Source organism: Taudactylus pleione, unplaced genomic scaffold (assembly GCF_031769625.1).
Source record: "Taudactylus pleione unplaced genomic scaffold, aTauple2 ptg000090l, whole genome shotgun sequence".
In the NCBI taxonomy this organism is placed as follows: Eukaryota; Metazoa; Chordata; class Amphibia; order Anura; family Myobatrachidae; genus Taudactylus; species Taudactylus pleione.
In genome coordinates this window covers 2,557,926-2,581,821 of record NW_028284492.1, presented here as the reverse complement: position 1 = coordinate 2,581,821, position 23,896 = coordinate 2,557,926, and the positions used below count along the sequence as shown (strand labels likewise).

Genomic DNA, 23,896 nt, shown 5'->3' with positions numbered 1-23,896 from the left:
ACTTGGGAGCGGGTGCCTCATCCTCAATCAGAAGAATGGCCCGCACCGCCTTAACCAGAGCCTGCACATTGATGGAAGACTTAGTGTCTACCTCCTGGACTGAGGCATCTGAGGCTGAGTCATCCTGCACCTCACCATCATCCGAGGACCCCTCAGAATCCGAAAGATGCGCAGCCTGCGCCATGACTGAGCGTTTAGACGCCCTGGAGGGCACGTCACTGCGCAACATCGACTGAAAAGCCGAAGATGCTGCCGCCAAATCTTGGACAGTGTGGGAAAGCGCATCCACCCAGGGTGGAGGAGATGCCACAGGACCCTGAAACGGCACCACAGCCTGCTGTGCCACAGGGGTGGACTGAATATACATTGGCAACCCCGTATAGGGACCAACAGGCTGAGACCCCGGGGGAGTCTGCAAGAATTGTGGGACACCCGGGGAATGGCAGGCAGAGGCAACGCCCTAGTAGGGGCGGCAGTCGGGACCGACAGACGGTCCGCGATGGACACCAGCACCTAGGAAAACATCGCCCATGGTGGCTCCTGCGACATGGGAGGTTTAGACATACCAGGGAGCGCCTGGCACCGTCCGCACAGGCCGTCCTGTGACAAATCTTCCCTATCCACTCCTGCAGAACAACGCCTGCAGGAGAACAATACCGGAGCCCCGGAGTGCTCAATCTCCTCCTCAGACATGACTTAGGAAGAAAACGTGCGCACTCACCAGTGTGCTGAACAACAGCCCACAATATGGTACTGTGTAGCACACAACTGTATGTGACGGACCTCACAAACACGTGATCTATATAGGTGAGGTCAGTAGAAACACCCTTCCCCCGCACACCTGTAGGGCTTGTAGGAGAAGGAAAGGGATAGGTATAAGCTGACAGTAAGTAGAAAAAATACACAGACAGGCAGCACTAGCAAAAGTCACATACCATGCAGAGAAGATATACTCACTGCACCTTTCCACTACAATCAACCTCCTAGATTCAGTGTCTGGGAGGGCTATAGTGCTGTGTACAGCACTATATATTGTCCTTTTGCAGGGGAGAGGTACACAGGGGGACTGGTCCGCGTGCTCCCTGAAGATCTGCGCTGCCAGTAAGAAAATGGCCGCTGGAGACCTCAGAGGAGGAGTGGCCCGAGTAATCTGCAGCTCAGCGACGCCAGACTCCGAGCTGAAAGGCGCGCTGAGCTGATGGGAGGAGCCGCTGACAGGGAAGGCTTCCTCCCCTGGCTAGCATATTTAACCCCCAAGGTTGCATCATCCCGCTTGCCGCTTAATTTACCCTGGTGGTCTAGTGGTCTGGCGCGGTATGCCTCCGATGGAGGGGGGGCCCGCCGCCACCGCTAGCGCCCCTGGTCTGTCCCCTAGACCGGGGGCATGGGACTGCATTTACAAGGAATCCGCGCACCGCCGCTAATCAGCGGTGCGCGGCTTACCTTAATCTCCCCGGCGTCTTCCGGCAGCAGTCCCGGGGGAAGCCAGAGTCCGGCTAGTACAGACTCTGGCTTCCCCCGCCGCGATCACCAGTTCAGTGCTGGGGTCGCGGCGCCAGCAGGGAGAAGGAGCGGCAGCGTGGGCGTCTGTACAGACAGCCCATCGCTGCCGCTCTGGAGAAAAAAACTCTAGTCAAAAAAATAAATAAATTTAACTAAGTTAAAAAAGCTTTAGGGGGCTGCTCCTGCAGCCCCCCCCCCCCCCCCCCCCCGCAGGATGACCTGACTCTGGCCGGGCACCATCTTAAACTGAGGTGCCTGTGGCTCGGGGGCGGGGTATAGGGGAGGTTGGACCCAAGTGCATCCTGGGAGCAGCTGAAAGCTTTAACTCCGTGGTGCCCGAGGATCCAGGATCCAGCTATACCCCCAAGGTCACCCTGTGGACCCTGAAGTAGAAAGTCTAATACTGGCCATACACCTGTACGACCAGCATAAGATTCACCGTACGACTCCCCGGAGCTCCCTGGCTGCACGATTTGTTGTTTTTCTCTGCACACAATCTGTCGTACGATCGCTCGTCAGGAAAAAGTATTTGAAATTACATGAATGGACGCACGATGCATTGCATGCACAAAATACACATCTGCACACGATACAATGGATAAAATGGGCTGCACATCTGATCATATGATACATTTGAGGAGCTGTGGGAGTGTGCATCGGATCGTATCCTACTTAAAAAATACACAATTTCTACATGATTCATCGTACGACTCGTTGAAAATTGGCCGATCAGCCTGAAATCGTGCAGGTGTATGGCCAGCATTACTCTGAGTTTTAATGAAGTAATGTAAAATCAACCTAAAACAGTCATTATGTACAATAAAGGAACAAATGTGCATTATTTTGCCATCATTTTCCTCTATATTCTGACATACTGAGTTATTTAAAAAAAAATTTCCCCAGGCATGTTTTACATAAAATATCAGATGCCTTGTATAAATGCTCATATTTACAATTGTACATGTAAAATTCCCATACTGTGACCAGGTTCACATGTTCATCCAAAGTTGGGGATAAGTTGGGATGGTCACACTATATTAGGCAAACTTACAGTGTGGGGTTGCCCCTTGTCATAATGTAACCCAGCCCTTTCAGCCCGTCACCTAAGAAAAACTGCCAAATGCTGAAAGCAGTGTAGCTTCTTCCAAAACCTCTGCTGGAAGGAGTTGGGGTAAGAAGTAATTAAACCTAAGAAATTAGTAGATTTATATCTGACACTACTGGCCCCAGCATGCCCTGGCAGCCATAAGCAGCTTGCCGGCATACAAACCTATAGCTGCCAGAGCATGCTGGAGTTTGTAGAGCTACAATTAAAAAATAAAATAAATAGAAGTTTAACAAGAAAAAAAAAAAGCCATATCTGAAACCATCTGTTACCAATCTATGTAAATCAGTTTTGTAGGTTTTAGTAAACAATTAGGAACAAGCCCCTTCTAAAACTAACCAATACAGATATTGCTCCTTATTAATCAGAGATTCAGAAACCTGCTCTGATTGGTTAGTAGCTGCTTGTCCTAATTAGGGATGTGCAGGCTCGGATTTACTCGGATCTCAAAACGTCATTTTATTGGCTATCGCCTATCATGTGTTTTGGATAGCCAATATAATAAATCCGAATTTGCGGTAAAGTGGCGATAAGAACCGAGTAAATCCGAGCCTGCACATCCCTAGTCCTAATGTGGATCTTGCAGCAATTATAAAATTATCAATAAAGTACAATGCATAGTTTCCATGCAGGTCCGGAGCAGAGGTGTGTTCAGTGTCTCTCAGGGCTCATTAAGCAGTGGTGATGTTGGGGGATGACGTATTAATATGGAAGGAAATCCCCTTGCTTCCTCTGGCACATATACACTATTCTCATGACGGTTCCCACAGACATGGCAATGCTTACATGCAGACAGAGCTGCAAGGCGGGTGAGTGAATACACAAGTACAGGTACAAAGGTGCTGTGACAGCATAGGGATAAGCAGAGCTATGGCTATGTACTGCTTAGGTCATTTAAGATGTTTAAATTACCTATGATTGATCTGTTGACACTGCTTGAACAGTTGCCATAGCCAGCACTTTACCATATAGGTTGGAAATCCATTCATATGATCATTTCCACTTCACTCTACAGTGCCCGTGAAGTTATGATATTAAGGGGTTTTACCAATACAGAAATTGGCCTTAATTGTTCACCAAGAGTAACTTACCAATTGTCAGATCGTGAACAGGCTGGAACCTCTTGTCTGTGAACTGCAAAAGGAGGCATGATTTACCGACACCTATAAAGAAAAAACAGAACAGCTAGTTATAGAAAACAATAGGCCCTTGAAATGATAGATTAATATTTGCATATTTTTTTTTTTTTTTTTACTTTAATAATAAAGCTTTCTCCAATAAAGACACAGCAAAATGTCAGATAGCAAAAATGAAGAAAACCTATTTCACTTACACACTTTAAATACACAAACAAAATACTGGTGACAAGTATGCAGAACAGTCCATCAATCTTGTAATCAGCACGCAATGCAGACCCAGTGCTGTGGCTAAACAGAGTCTCTCCCTGCTATGACCTCTTATAACCAGAGGTCAACTGAATGGAGCAGGCCCTCAACAGATTGGTCATTGGCCCCATGATCATTATATAAAGTGTTGAAAGTAAACTCTGTTGAATGTCAAGCACAAAAGCTTCTGCATTAGATCTCCCATGAGGATGTGGTACATTATGTTGACACTGACATTATAGGAGGGTGCAAGCACAAATGTGTGGCTCTACAGCTACTCGCTGCCAGAGTAACAATTTAATTGCTCCATTGGGCGTCCATTAGTAGCAGACGTGGATGTTAACAACTGAATTCCCCCCATAATGTCAACAGTTAGAATGTGCAACAATGGGATATTCAATGTATACCCAAGCCTAACTCTAAAATCCTGTGTCAACATTCTGGCGGTCAACATTTACAATGTTGACATGTATGTTGACATTCAGAGCATGTCGACATTCTGAATGCCAACTTGATGCCTGCATACCTCCCATACTAGACAAAGCTAATAGATCCAAATAAACTGATGGGCTACTTTTATTACCAGAAGAATCGGTTTGCATTGAAACTATGAGTGCTGATAATTGAGGAGACCCATTAAGAGTTTCAATGTATACGGTTAAAAATTTCCAATATCAATCTCTTTTCTCTAAGCCTGAGTTGTGGATCACACGAACGTGCCCACATAGACAGAATTTGCTAGCTCACTCAATCCACAATTACAGAAGTACAGTACAATTCAAATAACTTCACCTTCTTCAGTGCCCACGCCAAGTGCAGTAGTGTATTACAAAGCATTTTTGAGCAGCTTCAAAAAAGCAGACTAGGAAAAATGAATTTTGCTATGCAGCTTATAACATAATTAATTGAATAAAAATACATCCCATGAGACCAATGTATATAATTAAAAATTGCTTTACTTAAAATTAATCTACACAACATTATACTTATAAAAGTAATACAAAGCACAATAACTACACCAACAGTATATACAGTCAGGTGCATAAATATTGGGACATTGACAGAATTTTCATATTTTGTCCTCTATTCACCACCACAATGGCTTTGAAATGGAACAAACAAGATGTGCTTTAACTGCAGACTTTCAGATTTAATTTGAGGGTAATTACATCCAAATCAGGTGAACGGTGTAGGAATTACAACAGTTTCTATATGTGCCTCCCACTTTTTAAGGGACCAAAAGTAATGGGACAAACTAAACAATCCTACATCTAACTTTCACTTTTTAATACTTTGTTGCAAATCCTTTGCAGGCAATTACAGCCTGAAGTCTGGAACGCATAGACATCACCAGACGCTGGGTTTCATCCCTGGTGATGCTCTGCCAGGCCTCTACTGCAAATGTCTTCAGTTCCTGCTTGTTCTTGGGGCATTTTCCCTTCAGTTTTGTCTTCATCAAGTGAAATGCATGCTCAATCGGATTCAGGTCAGGGGATTGACTTGGCCATTGCATAACATTACACTTTTTAGTCTTAAAAAACCTCTTTGGTTGCTTTTGCAGTATGCTTCGGGTCATTGTCCATCTGCACTGTGAAGCGCCGTCCAATGAGTCCTGAAACATTTGACTGAATATGAGCATATAATATTGCCCAAAACACTTCAGAATTCATTCTGTTGCTTTTGTCTGCACTCACATCATCAATAAATACAAGGGAACCAGTTCCATTGGCAGCCATACATGCCCACGCCATGAAACTACCACCACCATGCTTCACTTATGAGGTGGTATGTTTTGGATCATGAGCAGTTCCTTTCCTTCTCCATACTCTTCTCTTCCCATCTCTCTGGTACAAGTTGATCTTTGTCTCATCTGTTGTTCCTGAACTGTAATGGCTTTTTTTAGATGTTGTTTGGCAAACTCTAATCTGGTCTTCCTGTTTTTATGGCTCACCAATGGTTTACATCTTGTGGTGAACCCTCTATATTCACTCTTGTGAAGTCTTCTCTTGATTGTTGACTTTGACACATATACACCAACCTCCTGGAGAGTGTTCTTGATTTGGCCAACTGTTCTGAAGGGGTTTTTCTTCACCAGGGAAATAATTCTTCTGTCATCCACCACAGTTGTTTTTCGTGGTCTTCCGGGTCTTTTGGTGTTGCCGAGCTCTCTGGTGCGTTCTTTCTTTTTAAGAATGTTCCAAACAGTTGATTTGGCCACACCTAATGTTTTTGCTATCTCTCTGATGGGTTTGTTTTGATTTTTCAGCCTAATGATGGCTTGCTTCACTGATAGTGACAGCTCTTTGGATCTCATATTGAGAGTCGACAGCAACTGATTCCAAATGCAAATGTCACACCTAGAATCGACTCCAGACCTTTTACCTGCTTAATTGATAATGAAATAACGAGGGAATAGCCCACACCTGTCCATGAAATAGCTTTTGAGTTGATAGTCCCATTACTTTTGGCCCCTTAAAAAGTGGGAGGCACATATAGAAACTGTTGTTATTCCTACACCGTTCACCTGATTTGAATGCAATTACCCTCAAATTAAATCTGAAAGTCTGCAGTTAAAGCCCATCTTGTTTGTTTTATTTCAAAGCCATTGTGGTGGTGAATATAGGCCAAAATATGAAAATTCTGTCAATGTCCCAATATTTATGCACCTGACTGTATAAAATCAGTGTCACTTTAGGTTTAAAGGTATATGACATACAGATGTACTCTTTAATAGGATGGTGGCAAAAGACAGATAGGAATCTCCTGAGGACGATATAAAAAGGTATTATATTGCTCACCACTTCCAGATATACAGGTTGAGTCTCCCATATCCAAAATATTCCGAAATACGGAATAATTTCGGCATGACTGAGATAATGAAACCTTTGATTTTTGATGGTTCAATGTACACAAACTTTGTCTAAAGGCACAAATTTTTAAAAATATTGTATAAAAATTACCTTCAGGCTATGTGTATAAGGTGTATATGAAACAAATTGATTTCATTTCTATACATAAACTTTGCTTGAGCCACAAAATTATTGAAAATATTGAATAAAATGACCTGCAGGCTGTGTGTATAAGGTCTATATATCACATAAATGCATTGTGTGTGTATATTGGGGTCCCATTCCCAAGATATTTTATTATGATATGCAAATATTCCAAAATATGGAATATTCAGTTATCCAAAATACCCCTGGTCCCAAGCATTTTGGATATGGGAGACTCAACCTGTAATATGTTCAGTCCTAAGTCTAATTGCGAACTTCAAAAAATAGTATTAATTCACCCCTACATTGCGTTTAATTAAATCACCCCCAAGATCTGGGGACATATCTAAACTGGAGTAGAGAGAACCTGTAATAAAGAGCAAGTAAAAGGGAGAAAAGTAAAATTGAGAGTTCTATAATCATAGCAAAGTAATGCACAACAAGGCCAAAATGTTAAATCCCCAGACCCTACTACATACATACATAACAACGGTCCAAATGGGAGAAGGGATAGCAGAAAACTGGAAGAATTGCAAAGCAGTAAAAGTTGCTTTATGCATAGATATTGTTTATACACATTATGTGAAGATAGAGTAAAGGAGCTAAATGACAATATGATAACTGCATTAAAATAGATGGCTTCATTGTTTGTTTTGTTAATTTTGACATTTTGTGGCCTTTTAATATCTTTTCATTTTCCTAGCCAACAGAACGATGGGTTATGATTTCAACATAAGCCACTGCCCCAAGTCAGTCTTTCCCTTACAGTGGTGTTAAAGGTATTCCACCATTAAATATATGATTTAACTTTATATAGCTGACTTTTTTACTGCAATTTCTACCTTTAGTTCAATGGGTGTCATTTTTCAGCAGCAAAAAAACTATAAACACTTAGCATCACCACCACTAATAGACAACCTTGCCAATAACCTTCATAGTTGGACCTTGGCTACATTAAGAAAAACAAAAGTAATAATAATAATAAAGAGAGTCCTTCTCGCTCTTGTAGAAACATAGTGAACATGTAAAACACGGAGGTTTCATTTAGCAAAAACATGAGCCCCGCAGACCAAATACTATTTTGATGCCATAAGCAAATGCACCAGTTTGTATGACCGAAGGCTTAGCAGGTCAGCAAATGTAGGAGTGCAAAAATATGAGATATGGTAAGAACTTACCCTTGTTATCTCTATTTCTACGAAGTCCATAGGGTTCCACAGGATACCTTGGGGTATAGGTGTGACGTCAGTCGCAGGGCACCAAAGAGTTAAGCTTTCAGCCTCCCAGGATGCACTAGGTCCCCCTCCTATACCCCGCCCCCGGGCCAAGGCACCTCAGTTAGTTACCAAGCCATAGGCCGGAGGAGGAGAAGGAAGAGAGAGAACAAAGATCTGGACACATACAAGAATCACATTCTCACCAGAGGGAGACGGAAAACCGGTGACCAGAGCAAAGCCCATCTGCAGCACAGGTGCGACAGGGCGGGAGTCCTGTGGAACCCTATGGACTTCGTAGAAATAGAGATAACAAGGGTAAGTTCTTACCATATCTCATATTTTCTACTTCAGGGTCCATAGGGTATCCACAGGATACCTTGGGGATGTCCCAAAGCAGTATCCTTTAAGGGTGGGGACGCTCCTGTGCAGAAAGGAGAATCCGCCGCCCGAAGGAAGCATCCTGAGAGGCGAAGGTGTCAAACCTGTAATACCTCACGAAGGTATGGACAGAAGACCACGTAGCAGCCTTGCAGATCTGAACTGCCGAGGCACCACGTCGAGCTGCCCACGAAGGACCCACAGACCTAGTGGAATGAGCCTTCAGAGAAGGAGGGACCGGTAGGCCTTCATGAAGATAAGCTTCAGAAATAGCAATACGGATCCAGGCTGCCAAAGTTTGCTTTGAAGCAGGCCAACCCTTTTTACAGAAGCCATAGAGGACAACAAAGCGTCCGACTTCCTAAACAAAGTAGTGCGGTCAACATAAGTCCTTAAGGCCCGCACAACATCCAAAGAGGCCTCACCCACGGAAAGACCCGGTGAGTTAAAGGCCGGAACAACTATTTCCTCGTTAACATGAAACTGGGAAACAACTTTGGGAAGAAACTCGGGCCGAGTGCGGAGCACTGCCCTGTTCCCATGAAAAACCAAGAAAGGGGGTCTACAAGAAAGAGCCCCTAACTCAGAAACACGTCTGGCTGAAGCAACGGCCAGAAGGAAAACAGTCTTAGCTGTTAGCCATTTAATATCCACTGAGCCCAGTGGTTCAAACGGCGGTCCTTGGAGAGCCCTCAGGACCACAGCCAAATCCCAAGGCGCCACAGGTGGAACAAAGGGCGGCTGAATACGGAGAACACCTTGCATAAAGGTGCGCACATCCGGGATTGTAGCAATCCTACGGTGAAACCAGACAGATAGGGCCGAAACCTGTACCTTCAAAGAAGCAAGGCGAAGCCCATGATCTAGTCCCGCTTGCAGGAAGGCGAGAATCCGAGACAGACGAAACTCCCGCGGTGCATAACCTCTCGGTCGACACCACTGGAAGAACGTATGCCACACGCGATGGTATATCCTCGCGGAAGACGGTTTCCGAGCTCGTAACATGGTACGCACCACAGAGCTGGAAAACCCCCAGGACCTCAGCATGGCCGTCTCAACAGCCACGCCGCCAAAGACAGCCGAGTCAGGTCCGGGTGAAGACAAGGACCCTGAGACAGAAGGTCCGGTCGTAGCGGCAACCACAGAGGACTGTCCACGGACAGACCCTGAAGGTCTGAGAACCAGTGCCGTCTGGGCCACGCGGGAGCTATCAACAGGAGCGTCCCTCCTTCCTGTTTGAATTTCCGGATTACCCGTGGAAGAAGGGAGACCGGAGGGAACAGGTATGCGAACCTGAACGTCCACCGGACGGACAGAGCATCCACCAGAGACGCCCCTTCGTCTCTTGTGCGAGACCCGTACACCGGCAACTTGTTGTTGTGCCGGGACGCCATGAGGTCGATTTCTGGAAGACCCCACCTGTCCACCAGTAGTTGAAAAACGTCCGGGTGCAGGGACCATTCCCCTGGATGAACGTCCTGGCGACTTAGAAAGTCCGCCTCCCAATTTAGCACTCCCGGGATGAAGACCGCTGATATGGCCGGAAGATTGCGCTCCGCCCAAACCAGGATCCGAGAGACCTCTACGAGAGCCGCCCGACTGCGAGTTCCTCCTTGCCTGTTTATGTAGGCCACGGTGGTAGCATTGTCCGACTGGACCTGCACCGGGTGACCCTGGAGAAACCGCTGTGCCTGCAGGAGAGCATTGAAGACCGCACGGAGTTCCAAGATATTTATTGGAAGCTCCGCTTCTGTCGGTGTCCACCTGCCCTGGAGCAAGTGTGGACCCGAAACTGCTCCCCAGCCCCGAAGACTGGCGTCCGTTGTCAACAGGACCCAATTTGGAACCCAGAACGGACGTCCCTTGTTGAGGTGGGTCGTCTTTAACCACCACGCAAGGGACAGGCGAACCTCCGGGGTGAGCACAATCGTCTGGAACTTCAGAGACTGAGGCAGCCCGTTCCACTTGGACAGGATCAGGTGCTGCAGAGGTCTGGAGTGAAACTGGGCGTATTCCACCATGTCGAACACCGACACCATGGAGCCCAGTAACCTCATCGCCGAGTGTAAGGACACCCGGCGGCTGTGCAGACAACTGCGCACCCTTGACTGTAAAGCAGAGATCTTGTCCTCCGTCACGAAGATCCTTTGCTGTCCCGAGTCCAATAAGGCTCCAAGATGCAGAATCCTCCGAGACGGGATTAGAGTGGACTTCTGCCAGTTGATTAGCCAGCCGTGCCGTTGCAGCAGTGCAATGGTCAGGTCCAAGTGGTGTAACAGGAGCTCTGGAGATCCTGCCACCAATAACAGGTCGTCCAAGTACGGCAACATGCGGACTACTTGCAGCCGCAGAGAAGCCGCCATGACCGCCATAGCGTCCTGTATGTCCAATGACACCATGTAGTCACCAGGTTCCAGCGCCAGAATGATGGACCGTAGGGTCTCCATCCGAAACTTCGGGACCCGCAAAGACTTGTTGAGTGCTTTGAGGTTGAGAATCGGACGATGTGACCCATTGGGTTTCTGTACCAAAAATAGATTTGAATAGAAACCCTGGCCCCTCTGGGAGAATGGAACAGGCACTATAACTCCAGCCTAGAGCATAGTGTGCAATACCTTCCGCAGCTCCGTAGCCTTGTTCCGGTCTGATGGTAGACCCGTGGTGAAGAATCGAGCCGGGGGTCTGTGCCGGAAGGAGAGGGCGTACCCGTGAGAGACCACCTCCAGAACCCAAGTGTCTGTCGTAGTGAACGACCAACACCGAGAGAACTGCAGCAGGTGGCCTCCCACCCTGGGATCCCCCAAGGGGAGACCCGGACCGTCAGGCCGCAGGCTTGTCATCTGGCTTGGGGGCCGGACGTCTGGTACTCCATGCCTGTTTCCGGGGCTTGACCGATTTCTTAGGGCCAGCCTGTCGAGGAAACGACTGTGGTTTGGGCCTGCCCTGGGCCCTAGATGACCGAAAGGACGATGGTCCAGAACCAGAAGGAGCAGCGGCCGACGGGAGACAAGCAGATTTGGCTGCCGCCAGCGTGGCCACAATCTTATCCAGATCCGGACCGAAGAGAACTTCTCCGGTAAACGGCAACGCTTCCAGACCTTTCTTGGATCTGCGTCCGCCTTCCAGGATCGCAGCCACAAGGTGCGACGAGCAGCTACCGCTGCTGAAGAAATTCTAGACACCAGAGTACTAATGTCTAGAGCCGCCTCGTTGATGTAGGTGGCCGAATCACGGAGATTGCCAATCAACTCCGCCTGTTCGGCCGGACAGTCGGATTCAAAAGAAGCCTCTAATGAATCCGCCCAGCGCTCCATCGCTCTGGCAACCCAGCAAATGGCCATAGCCGGCCGTGCTGCCCCCCCTGCAAGGGAATAAGCGGACTTCAGGCAGATTTCTACCTTGCGGTCCGTAGCATCCTTAAGGGAGGACATGGATGGCATCGGCAATGTGGCACTACGGACAAGACGGGTCACGTGAGAATCCACCTGTGGAGGGGATTCACACTTAGCAAAATAATTATCCGCGAACGGATAAGCCACCGCCAGGCGTCTCTGCGGCTGGTATCTTTTGTCAGGTTGTTTCCACGCCTCCTCTAAATGGTCCACCAACTGACCCGAAAGAGGAAAGACTGTGGCATCGCCCTTCACATCTTTGAAAAAGGCATACTTAGATTTAGCCGCTGGGGGAACTTCGTCCTCAATCACCAAGGCTGTGCGGACCGCCCGAATAAGTCCAGGAATATATACTTTGGACTTAGCATCAGCGTCCTTAGTATGGAAAGGTTCCTGATCGTAAGGATCCAGAATCTCCCCATCATCAGACGTCCCTTCGTCATCCTCATAAGGAGCGGACAGAGACGCCACCGGCCTTTTATGAGGCCGCATCACAGACTCCCCTTGCAACACATCCGACAAGTGCTGTACAGAACTCGTCAGGGAGTTAACCCACGCTGGCTCCTGAGAACCCGGGAGCGGGGAAATAGGGAGACTGTGGGGTACCACCAATTGTCGTGGGAACCCCTGCATGGGTGACGACACCACAGACTGCTGGGACAAACCCATCGGAGTAAACGCGGGCTGCGGAGCTAACTGGCCCACTAAAGCTGTTAACGCCTGAGCGAAACAAGCCCAGGGCGGCTCCTGTACCGGTGCTGTAACCGTAATAGGCCGCGCCATGGACAAACACTGCCGGCAAAGGCCCTCCGCGCTACCCTCCCCCTCCGCTAACGGTACTTTGCACGTGGTACACTGTAGCCGGAGGGGAAAATCACTTTCAGACATGATGGCACCACGTATGTGACCTCTCTCACCAATTAAGTATTAAATAGGCGAGAGACCACCCTGCAGCACCGCACCGCAAGGGCTTTAGCAGAAAGAACAGGGACAGTAATAAAGCTGACAGTTTAGATGAAGAAAAGATTACAGGCAGCAGCGCTAGCACAGTCACATACAATGCAGAGAAATAACAATTCCTGCACTAACAGCGCTGATCACTCAACTACACAGACACAGGGCCTGGTAGGACACAGCGCTGCATACACAGACCTGACCACAGCGGAGGAGAGGTATGCGGGGGGACCCAGACCACGATGCTTCCGTCCAGCGCTTCCAGCAGCGTTCACCATGCGTTCTGGAGAAGATGGCCGCCGAGGAGCAGAGAGGAGGCTGGCCTGGGGGAGGAGCGCTGCCACAGGACCAGTCGGCAGCATGCAGAGAGGGCTGTGTGCAGCGGGGGAGGCGCCGGCTGTGAGACAGGGAAGGCGCGCTCCCCTGGCATGCATTTAACCCCTGGGACGCCGCAGCGCTACCGCTCTGCTGCGGTCCGCTGTCCCAGGGGGTAGTGGAAGCGCAGGTTGGTCGCCTGGCTCCACGCTGCAGCCAGTCCCCAGGGAGCCCCCTGCCTGGGGACTTAGGACCATGTGATCAGCGGGGACCCACCGCGGGACCCCGCTGCTTACCTCTGTCCCCCTTGAATCCGGCCATGGTCCGGAGCATCTGGGGTCACCGCTAGCTGTGACCCCAGACGCCCACCAGCATCCCCGGATCAGTACCGGCGTTCTGGTACCGGCGGGGTGTAGGGAAGACAGCATGGACGTCAGGACTGACTGTCCATGCTGTACATCCAGTTGTGCAGCCACAGCTGCATGAAGAATAAGCTTCAGGGGCTCTTCTAGCCCCCACTCCAACAGGTGCACCCGACTCCGGCCGGGCACCAAACTAAAACTGAGGTGCCTTGGCCCGGGGGCGGGGTATAGGAGGGGGACCTAGTGCATCCTGGGAGGCTGAAAGCTTAACTCTTTGGTGCCCTGCGACTGACGTCACACCTATACCCCAAGGTATCCTGTGGATACCCTATGGACCCTGAAGTAGAAATTTAGCTTATCCCAAAACGCCTTGTTGGATGGGGTTGTTGATTTGCATCATAGATGAAGACTGAACAAAAAATAGTTTAGGAGAAATATGGAAAAATTTACTTCTAAGTGGCATTTCTACTTTGGACTATTACATCTGGGCTCCAATCCAAAATTCACCGTGTACAACATTTGCATGGAGACATTTCCCAAAGAAGTTGGCGAACATTACGCATTTCACACTTTGTTAGTGCATCTAGTTGACCGCAAACTGCAATACTAGGGCAACTGGACTGATACTGCATTATGATCTGAAACAAGGTAAGTGCTGCTCTCTCAGCATTCAGAAAAAGCAGCATATTTTCCCCATGTGTGGCCATCACAAAGTTATTGTGAGGTTTTAGTACAGACTTATTATATAAAAAATGACAACAATTGCACTAAATGAAATACAGCACTTCTGCCTTAGCAGTGGTGTTCACTGTGATTGCCGTGTGTAATGAACAAGGATCTATAAGACCAACAAAATGGCTGCTGAATTTATAACTGAAGCATCAGACTGTCATATACAGGGGTCCCGTTATAATAATAGAATGCATATAGTAAAAGACAAATGCATAGCATTCCTGTTGCAGGGCTTTTCTTCAACACAGGAGCCATTAAAATCAGTTGAAGAGCTTACCAGCAAATAACCGTCCCTGTTTTGCCTATGTCCTACAATACCATTACCTGTCCCAAACATATAGCATGGATTCATGAGTGATAGCCCCCTTAGGGGCATATTCAATTAGCAGCGATAAGCCGTTTTCGGCTGAAAGTTTCGCTGATGACATCATTTCGCCAGGCGAAAACTTATCCCTGTATTCAATTCCAAAGACTTTGCGCCTACGCAGAAGGTCAATGCATTGGAATAGGCGAAAAAGATTTGCCTATGAAAGCAGGCGGAAAAAAGTGCAGAATTGCGGTTTTGGGGTGCAAAGGTGGGGAAACCACCCTGCCCCCTTGAAAACAGGCCCCCAAATGTTTACTGTGTAAAAAAAAAAAAAAATTAAATACCCCAAAGACTGACTTTGAAAAAGGGGGCGAAAAAGTACAAAGTTGGGGTACAAACTTAAAAACTAGCGAAATAAGCTTTTGGGGGGTCTGCAAGTATGGGGGAGGTAATTTTTTAATTGCAGGTGCTTGCTGAAGGTATTTTTTAACCATGCTTGCACCCATTTTCATGTCCCCAAAATTTGCTGGGACTACTTATTTTATAAAAAAAAAAAAGCTAAATGCTATTCTTCACCACTTGTGCAAATATTCTAATTAGCAGCTATTGACCCCAAATAGCTTTAGCAGGGCTATTTGGGGGCATCTACTTGATCCCCAATTTTAGTGCATCTTTAGGGGGGTGCCAGGCTGGTTTCCCCAAATCCGACAGCAATTTTCGCAATTTCGCCGGGTCCAGTTTTCAAATCCTTTGGAATTGAATAAGGCGAAAAGTGAGGCTGCGCACGAAAAGTTTTCGCCTCTAAAGCACGTGAAGTCTGCGAAAAGTACGACAGGCGAAACCTTTCCAACTTTTCGCGTCTAATTGAATATGCCCCATAATGTCTAGATCATAGTTACTGTGGTTTTGTAATAGTGGCAAAGCCGCCTTGTGATTGGGTGCATGGACATGTCCATATAATCAGAAAATGACAGGAAATGCTATGGGAGACCGAACGAAGTTGACATTTTCTGCTTTTTCCGTTGGCTAAAAATCGTGCATACACACCTATGCAATTATTGCAGGGCTTGACAACTTTTTCTAAAATCTAGGAGCCAGGATGAAAGTGTGGGAGCCAGATCACCGTCCCCCCCAAAAAAATTTCAGAAGTGAGTGAGGAGCACAGCTGTGTGTTATGCAACTGTTATACACACTATACTAGTCTACAAAATGGTCACAGTTGAATGGATACAGTAAAATGGAGACCCCCTCACTGCTCTGCACAGCTCCCTTGCTCCACTCTCCAGTAATAATGGACCACATTTTACATAAAACAATGGTGCCAGAAAGTACAACAAAGCCCCCCTCCCCTCGTGGTCACACCATAGACTATTACCGGAGAGCTCTACGCTGCCGGAGATGGGAGACAGTACAGCCGGGACGTACAGGAGGATCAGCGTAGACTGGGACAGGCAGCAGGGATCAGAGCAGGCCAGGATGGAGAGAAGTAGTCAGTGCAGGCCGGGATGGACACAGGCACAGCAGTCACCGCAGGCGACCCTCAGCACATGCACTCCTGTGCATGATATGAACACTGCAATACTATACGCACGAATCTCCGCCGTTGCTGATGAGGATCTGCTTCCTCCCTCACTGCAAAATCTAGTAGCCAGGCAGCAAAATCTCGTAGCCATGGCGACCTGGCCCCCAGGATTTGTCGAGCTCTGAATTATTGGGCCGATCAGCTGATTGCTCTCATGAAAGAGGTACAATTATGCCAAAAAAAACCCCCAAAGGTTTATGGTTATGGTGCCTTTAAAATTCACCAAGGCAGCTAGCTATGGACAGGACTCACAGCTAATGCAGTACTCCGCTTTCATTATGCCAGGAGTGGACTAAATCATGTAGAATTCAGGTACCAAATAAATATAGGCTCCTTTAGGATCAAAATCAATAGAAATTACTCTCTAATGTGACACCCCAGCAGTCAAAACACCAAAACGATTGCTGGTTCCTAAAGAACAAGATGTAAAATATACAGAAAAGAGTAAATAACATTTCTCATAATGGATTTAGGGTGACAGACACAGGATTTAGGGAAACAGAGTGTCAGACATGAGAATGATCAAAACTAAAATAAATAAAAAAATACAACCACAAAAGCCCACCTAACAGCCATCGCTGGTATTAGTCAAATGAGCAGAGCTCTGCCCCTTAATTCAGAATCCTCCATGTCTGTGACTGAAACATATACATCAGAACTGTCTGCAGGAAGCTAGTACATGTTCTCTCAAATGCTGCCTGTGCATCCAGAGAAAGGGAAATACTCTCCTCTGCCCTTACAAAGTGTCTGCTTTTAGTGCTGGACGGGAAGGTACTCAGAGCAGGCTGCATGATACCACTGCTGGAATCCAGATGTTCAGTAGCTCTGTGCCTGGTCCTTCGCAATCCTTTGGCTGTGGGAGTGCGTTGCTAATGTTTGTTTTGCTCTAGCACATGATCAGTCACGTGTGTGCAATGACACGAGACTGATGATCAGGATGAGTGTCAGCAATGTCTGTAAATGCGTTAGCTAGAGCTCTGAATATTATTCCAAAGTTTGGTAAATATTATGTAGGTTCACTGCTGGGTGTATTACTGGGGAATATGCATATACAGGATGTTGCCAACAATAAAATCTACAATACATAGCTAATTATCCTATATATTTATAAATTGCTAGGGGGTGTCCGTGTGAAATTCTTGCACTGTGATACATTACTGGTTACTTGTGGAAGGCCCTGTCAGGAACATGGGCATTGTTAGTAGTATGCTGAGGGGGCACAGGCTGATGTAGTTACTGATGCATGTAACTGTTACTTATGTGAATACTGTACTGCTGGGGCATCTGATATATGATGGACAATGCTAACAGGCACCCAACAATATTTGATGGCACAGCTTTGTGCACAAACACAGCAACTGGCCTCCTGAACTAATGTGTGAAGGTAGGGGTAGCATAATCAGCCCTCCACAATCCTGTAACAGATATAAATTTTAAAACATGAGTTTACAATATATTACACACAATACCAGAGATACCTGGGCATCCCAAAATAGTAGGGGCTGTCTAAAGATTCAGTCAATTTAAGACAATGGTGTTTGTTTTGATTAGTCTTACCATGGCCCCATATGGAAAAAAGATAATTGTTTGGCCTAAACATCAAATGACAAACCAAATTTACTACACACACGTGATGTGACAAACAATACACTTAGGGTGCATACACACCTGTACGATATCGGCCCAATTTGGCCGATTTAGCCAAAGCGGAACGACAAATCGGGCATATCGTGCAATGTGTATGTCCAATTTGCGCGTTCCCGCGGTCACATGCGATATCGTGCGATTGGCTAATATCGCATGTGAGCCTGTACAAGTTAATGAAGGACGGAACAGTGATTGCTCAGTCTTTCATTACATCTTTTAAGTGTGTACCGGCAAATCATGCGATGTCCAGGGTGAAGACAAATCGGCACGATTGTCGGTCGTTTAGGTGTGTACCCAGCTTTAGGGCTCGATTCAATTAGGTGTGAGTTTCTTGCACCCGCGAGTTAGTGAGGCTGTATGCCCCATTTACGGTAGCTCCGTACATTCCTGTGCACAGCTGCAAGAAAAATGTGCGAGTCCAGGCTGAGAACAGGCCACGAGGGGGGCGCATTGCCCTGCCGTTATTTCTATGCAGTTTAACGCCAATTTGTCTCCTTCGTTCCTAACTGGACTGACCCTTTAGTATCATTCTGCGGACAGGCCAAATTACATCACATCCTGCTTGGTTGATCACCATGCATGAAGCCTCATTGTTTTTTTACCTGCCTTATGAAACCGAGTCAATCAAATGGTGGGTACACACTAAACAGATATATCTGCAAAAGATGGTTGTTCGTACACACTGAATCACCATCATGTGTTCAGTGCGTAGGAGGGGGCGGGTCTGCCCCCCTCCCCGTGGCTGCCGCTGAGTGTGTAAGGGTGGGCTGCAGACCGCCCCTACTCACTTGCCGATGGACAGATATGTCTGCAGATATCGGTCCATCGGCTGTGCAGCACAGCCAATGCGATATGTCTGAATGACATCGTTCACATACATATCACGGGTACACACTGGCCAAGGGGCAGCAGATATAGCGGCAGTTCAATTGATCGGCCAATATATCTGTCAGTGTGTACCCAGCTAAACACTGACTGGATGGTCACAGGCTGTAGCTGACTGGACCTTAAGTATGTGAGGCATATTTAAAGGGGAACACATGTCCAGGCTGGAAGTTACTACACAAATTTCAAATGCAATAGTGCCACAGATGTTACCCCATCTGTGTGCATGCGATGCATTGTGCGTCCGACCGGCGTCATTTAAATCCATTATGATCGCATGTTTCTGGTGAGGCACATGATCGATTGTATCACGACCAGTCGTACAGGGGCGAGTGATCGTACGTCAGATCCTATTGTCATCGTGTGTCAAAAAAGCACCAAATCGTACGGTCGGGACTGCCAGGGAGTTCAAGGGAAAACGTATGATGAATCGAATTGTACCAGTGTATGGCCAGCATAAAAGTTTTTCTCAAAGATCACACATGTAGTAGGGTTGTTTACTTTATGTACAAAACTAATAGAACTTGTTTCCATGTAACAATGGGAAGACCATCCCACCCAGGAATACCCATGGCTTACCTGAAGTGACATCAGTTCATACAACCATTAGATCTTATGGGGGAGGTATCCTCTTAGCGATTTTACTAAGCAATTGCATGATAACGATGTCATTATTGCGCAATCGCATGCAAATCCCGCATGTTTTGGTCGGAAACAACCAGCGATGCGCGTGCCCGCTGGTCGTTTCCGATATCCATCATCACCCGTACATGCTGTTCAACCTGACGATCAAGTCAGGTTCAGCATGTACGGGGATGGTGGATGTGCCTACACTGAACGAGTGAACGTTCAGTCTAGGCACATCACTAGACATGGAAACGACAGCACGATTACAATATCGTAATCGTGCTGTCGTTTCTATGTCTACTAGTGGATACGCGGCATAAGAGCTCCATAAAGCTTAACTTAAAGGCTGTGAGGTTGTAGTGATAATAGCTAGTGTCCAGCATACAGGGAGGAATTTTAGAAGTTTTATTTTCAGTGATCACATTTATGCGTTGTAGCGCGTCTTTTACTCTAATAAGGCAGCAAGAGACTTATATTTTGAGAACTTAGCGGGTCCCTCAGAAAGCACTCTGGGCAATATTATTTGTAGGTACCTTTCCTATCCAATCGCAGTCAGCGTGACTCGCATTTCAGCAAATCATTAAGTACAGGAGGAAACTCAGGCTTTGGCACCCTTTTCATCCAGTGTGAAAGATACATAACTGCCATAGCCTTTTTATGAGAAGAGCCTCATCCAGCGCAAGGAGCCCACGAGGATCATGTAAGGCAGGTATACTCAGCATGCAGCCCTCCAGCTGTTGTGGCGTCTCAGTAAGCCCTACAATAGTTTTGCTTTTAGTGAATGCTATAACTGTGGCAGGCATGCTGGGATGTAGCGTTCCCGCTAGGCTGTTTTAGCGGGGCGCGGCGCCCTGCCCTCTTTCTGGAAGGCAAAAAGCGCCCTGCCCCCCAGAAGGAGGGAAAAAGCGCCCTGCCCTAACAGCCTGCGGGAACCGTCTTCACCCGCGGGTCGCAGCGTCCTGCGGGTGAAGAAATGTGCGGTGACCCGGTCACCGCCGGAGAATAGACGCCGGGCGCATGCGCCCGGCATCTATTCTCCCTGTCTGCAGGGCTTGGGGGCTGCCTGGCGTGTCCGTAAGTGCCGGGCACGCCCCCAAGAGTGACGAAAGGGGGACGCGTCTTAGACACGCCCCTTTTTGATGACCACGCCCCCTTCTCGGGCGCACGGACATGCCCTCTCTAGCTCCGGTGCCCTGCCTCCCGCCGGAGCTAGAGGGAACACTAGGGAGGTGTAGTTCCACAAGTGCTGGAGGACTGCATGTTGAGCACCCCTAATGCAAGGAAAAAGGGATTTATGACGCTCATCCTTCCCCCACCAAAATCCAAACAGGGGCCCATCCTGTCTTTACCGATGCCATCTGCACTGCTGCTGTGACACCATGTGTAGTGCATGTATAGGATTTACTAGCACCTTTGCGTCTGGAGAGGCACATGGGGAAGTCTGTGAGCAGGTAGGGCGATTTGACGGGCATTAAAGGGGCATGTGGGAAGGGTCTAAAGGAGAAATATAGAAAGGAGATATAGGGAAAGATTTCTCCTCCAGCTGCTATGAGAAACACCATAGCAATCCATAAACTATTAATTTGTCAACAGACTACATTAGATTTAGTGCAGGCCAGTGGTTCTATAACTGCGCTACCTTGGCAAAAACTTTTCTTCATAAAAATCAATGGATTGGCAAAATCCTATCCCAAACTTATCAGTCCTATCAATTGATCAGCCAATATATCGTGTGCCCGTCGGCCAGTGTGTGCCAGCGATATGTCTGTACGACGTCGTTCACAGACATATCGGGTAGAAATATCTGCAGATATAATCTGTCGATCGTGCTGTGTGTATGGGGTGGCCAGCCGACTGAACACTTATTTATTACCAGTTATTTATATAGTGCACACATACAGTATTCCGCAGCACTTTACAGAGACTATTTGGCCTTTCACATCAGTGCCTGCCCAAGTGGAGCTTACAATCTATATTCCCTAACACATGCTCTCTCACACACACACGAGGGTTAATTTTGTTAGGAGCCAATTAGCCCACAGTGGCTGAATTAAACCCACGCCCACAGTGCTGTGAGGCACTGTCTGTGCTGCCCATAACACTTTATATCGTGTAGTGGATATGCGCCTTAAGAAGTCAGTTGCTGACAAAACAGGAGAACGCACCCATGTGGCCAACATGGCTGATATCAGTACTATATATTTAGTAGAGAAGCTGCAGCTCTGGAGGGGTTAAGTGCCGGGAGTAGTGTGATCACTGAACTTGAACAGTCAGGGGTAGAGGCACTGCAGTGCCTCAGGGATTAAGTTCAAGGGCATAATGGAATAAAAATGTTAACCCACAGCAACAGGGGCACTGGTGGTTGTCCATCTTTGGTAGTCCCATGTGGGACTGCAGGTGGAGCCCCTGGTTAAAGTCCACATACCAGAGAGTCTTACAACTGTGCCTCCAGAGTTTGGTAAACTCAGGAGGAGCAAGGCAGACTGGGAGTCCTAGCCTGTCGTCACTCTGGAGTTCTGAGACCTCCAAAAAGCGGCTACAGGCAGACTGTTTTCCAGGACTTGATCACTCTGCACTCTGGAGTCCAAATTCAACCCCAAGTAGGGAATCAGGTAATGCAGCAGTCTCTTTAGAGGAAATTTTGGGCAGGAGTTTTCTACCCCCCAGTCCCATCATCTCTAAGCCCACCCTCTGCTCCCCAGAAAGAAGTCCTGATCCACAGTAAGTTGTCAAGGAATATTAGCCATCATTAGGGCACCCACATTAGGAAGAAAGCAGTTTAAAGTGCCAGTCTAGGAACCTGTTGCTGACAGCAGAGATCAACCATCTTACAACGCATTAGAAATAGTCATTAACAGATTGTTACCCATGGTAAGAAGGAACCCATATACCCCATGCTGTAGGACCCAGGTGGCAGAGTAAGCCCAATTGGTTACAACCAGTTTAAGATGTTATGGGCCCCATACATCTACTGGTCAATCCATCGATCGCTGGACGGAAATCAGTGAAATTCTATACGTAAAAAATTCCCTATTTGCTGATCACGATCATATTTTGATCGTGATCATATAATCAGTGAAATCCAACATGTTGGATTTATCGGATGAGCCGATCACCGGCGTCTGGGGATCGGCGAAGTGGCCCAAAACATCACAGATGTATGGGGGCCTTTAAACACTCCTAACTGCATCCAAGCTGCACAATTAGTTGTCTCACTGCACTGTCTGTACACCCATTTACTTCCAAACTTATAAATTATGCACATAGGTATGTTGTACCCAAATATAGGATAGTATTAGTGAAAAAAAGCTGAATACTAAACATGTTTAAATTTTCCCTGGAAACAATATACGTCAATGTTATTTGGAAGTACTATACTCAGGAGTACTGGGCAATTACATTTGGTTGTGACAACATTGAAGGAGCACATTTACATGCCGATAATACTGAGCGATTGCACAATTACGACATCGTAATCATGCAATCGCTCAGTAATCGTGCACCTTTATGTCGGAAACGACCAACGATGCGCACTCCCGCTGGTCGTTTCAGACATCAATCATCGGGTGAACATGCCGGTCAATCTGTCGATAACGACAGATTGGGCATGTTCAAACATGATGGAGGGTGCCTACACTGAACGATCAATCGTTCAGTGTAGGCACAGCACAGATTGTGAAACGACTGCACTATTACAATGTCGTAATCGTGCAGTTGTTTTTTGGTCAGCTTGTGGATGTGCGGCATTAGGTATTACTAATATATATAAAAAAATAAAATAAAAAAAAAAAGAAATATAAAGTTTTCCACACAAGGCCCATAAATAAAAGATTTACACTAAGGGTTATAATTATGAACCGGCTGCTTCTCGGCATGTTTATTTAAAGTGACACTAATATTATAGTGTTCACTCTAGCTCCGGCGGCAGGCAGGGCGCCGGAGCCAGAGAGGGCACTTCCGTGTGCACGCCCCGAAAAGGGGGTGTGGCCATTAGACGCATCCCCCTTTTAACACTCTTGGGGACGTGCCCGGCACATACGGACACGCCTGGCAGCCCCCAAGCGCTGCCGACAGGGAGAATATATGCCCGGCGTCTATTCTCCGGCGGTGATTGTACATTTCCCCACCCGAGGGACACTGCGACCCGAGGGTGAAGACAGCACCCGCAGGCTGAGGGCAGGGCGCCGCGCCCTGCTAATACAGAGTAGTGGGAACGCTAATATTAAGTGGAAAACACGCTTAATATTAGTCAATTTTGAGCTCAAGCCAGTTGAGAGTCAGCTTGCATTTGCCGCCGCTTTGTAAATATACCCTTAAAAAATAAGAGATATGGTAAAAACTTACCCTTGTTATCTCTATTTCTACATGGTCCATAGGGTTCCACAGGATACCTTGGGGGTATAGGCGATGGCGGTAGACATCCAGGCACCACAGAGTTAAAAACGTCTCCATCCTCCCAGGATGCACTGGGGTCCCTCTCCTATACCCCGCCCCCGAGCCTCAGGCACTCAG

The 23,896-nt window shown here is 47.3% G+C and overlaps 1 protein-coding gene across 1 annotated transcript in view; it reads right to left on the bottom strand.

Annotated features, from left to right (window-relative positions):
• The window catches only part of RAB2A (RAB2A, member RAS oncogene family), a 92,034-nt gene that overhangs the window by 53,944 nt on the left and 14,194 nt on the right, over positions 1–23,896 (bottom strand). Inside the window, exon 2 of the mRNA XM_088469312.1 lies at positions 3,700–3,771. Within this exon, the coding sequence (XP_088325438.1) occupies positions 3,700–3,771 (72 nt within the window). The remainder of the gene's footprint in view (positions 1–3,699; positions 3,772–23,896) is intronic.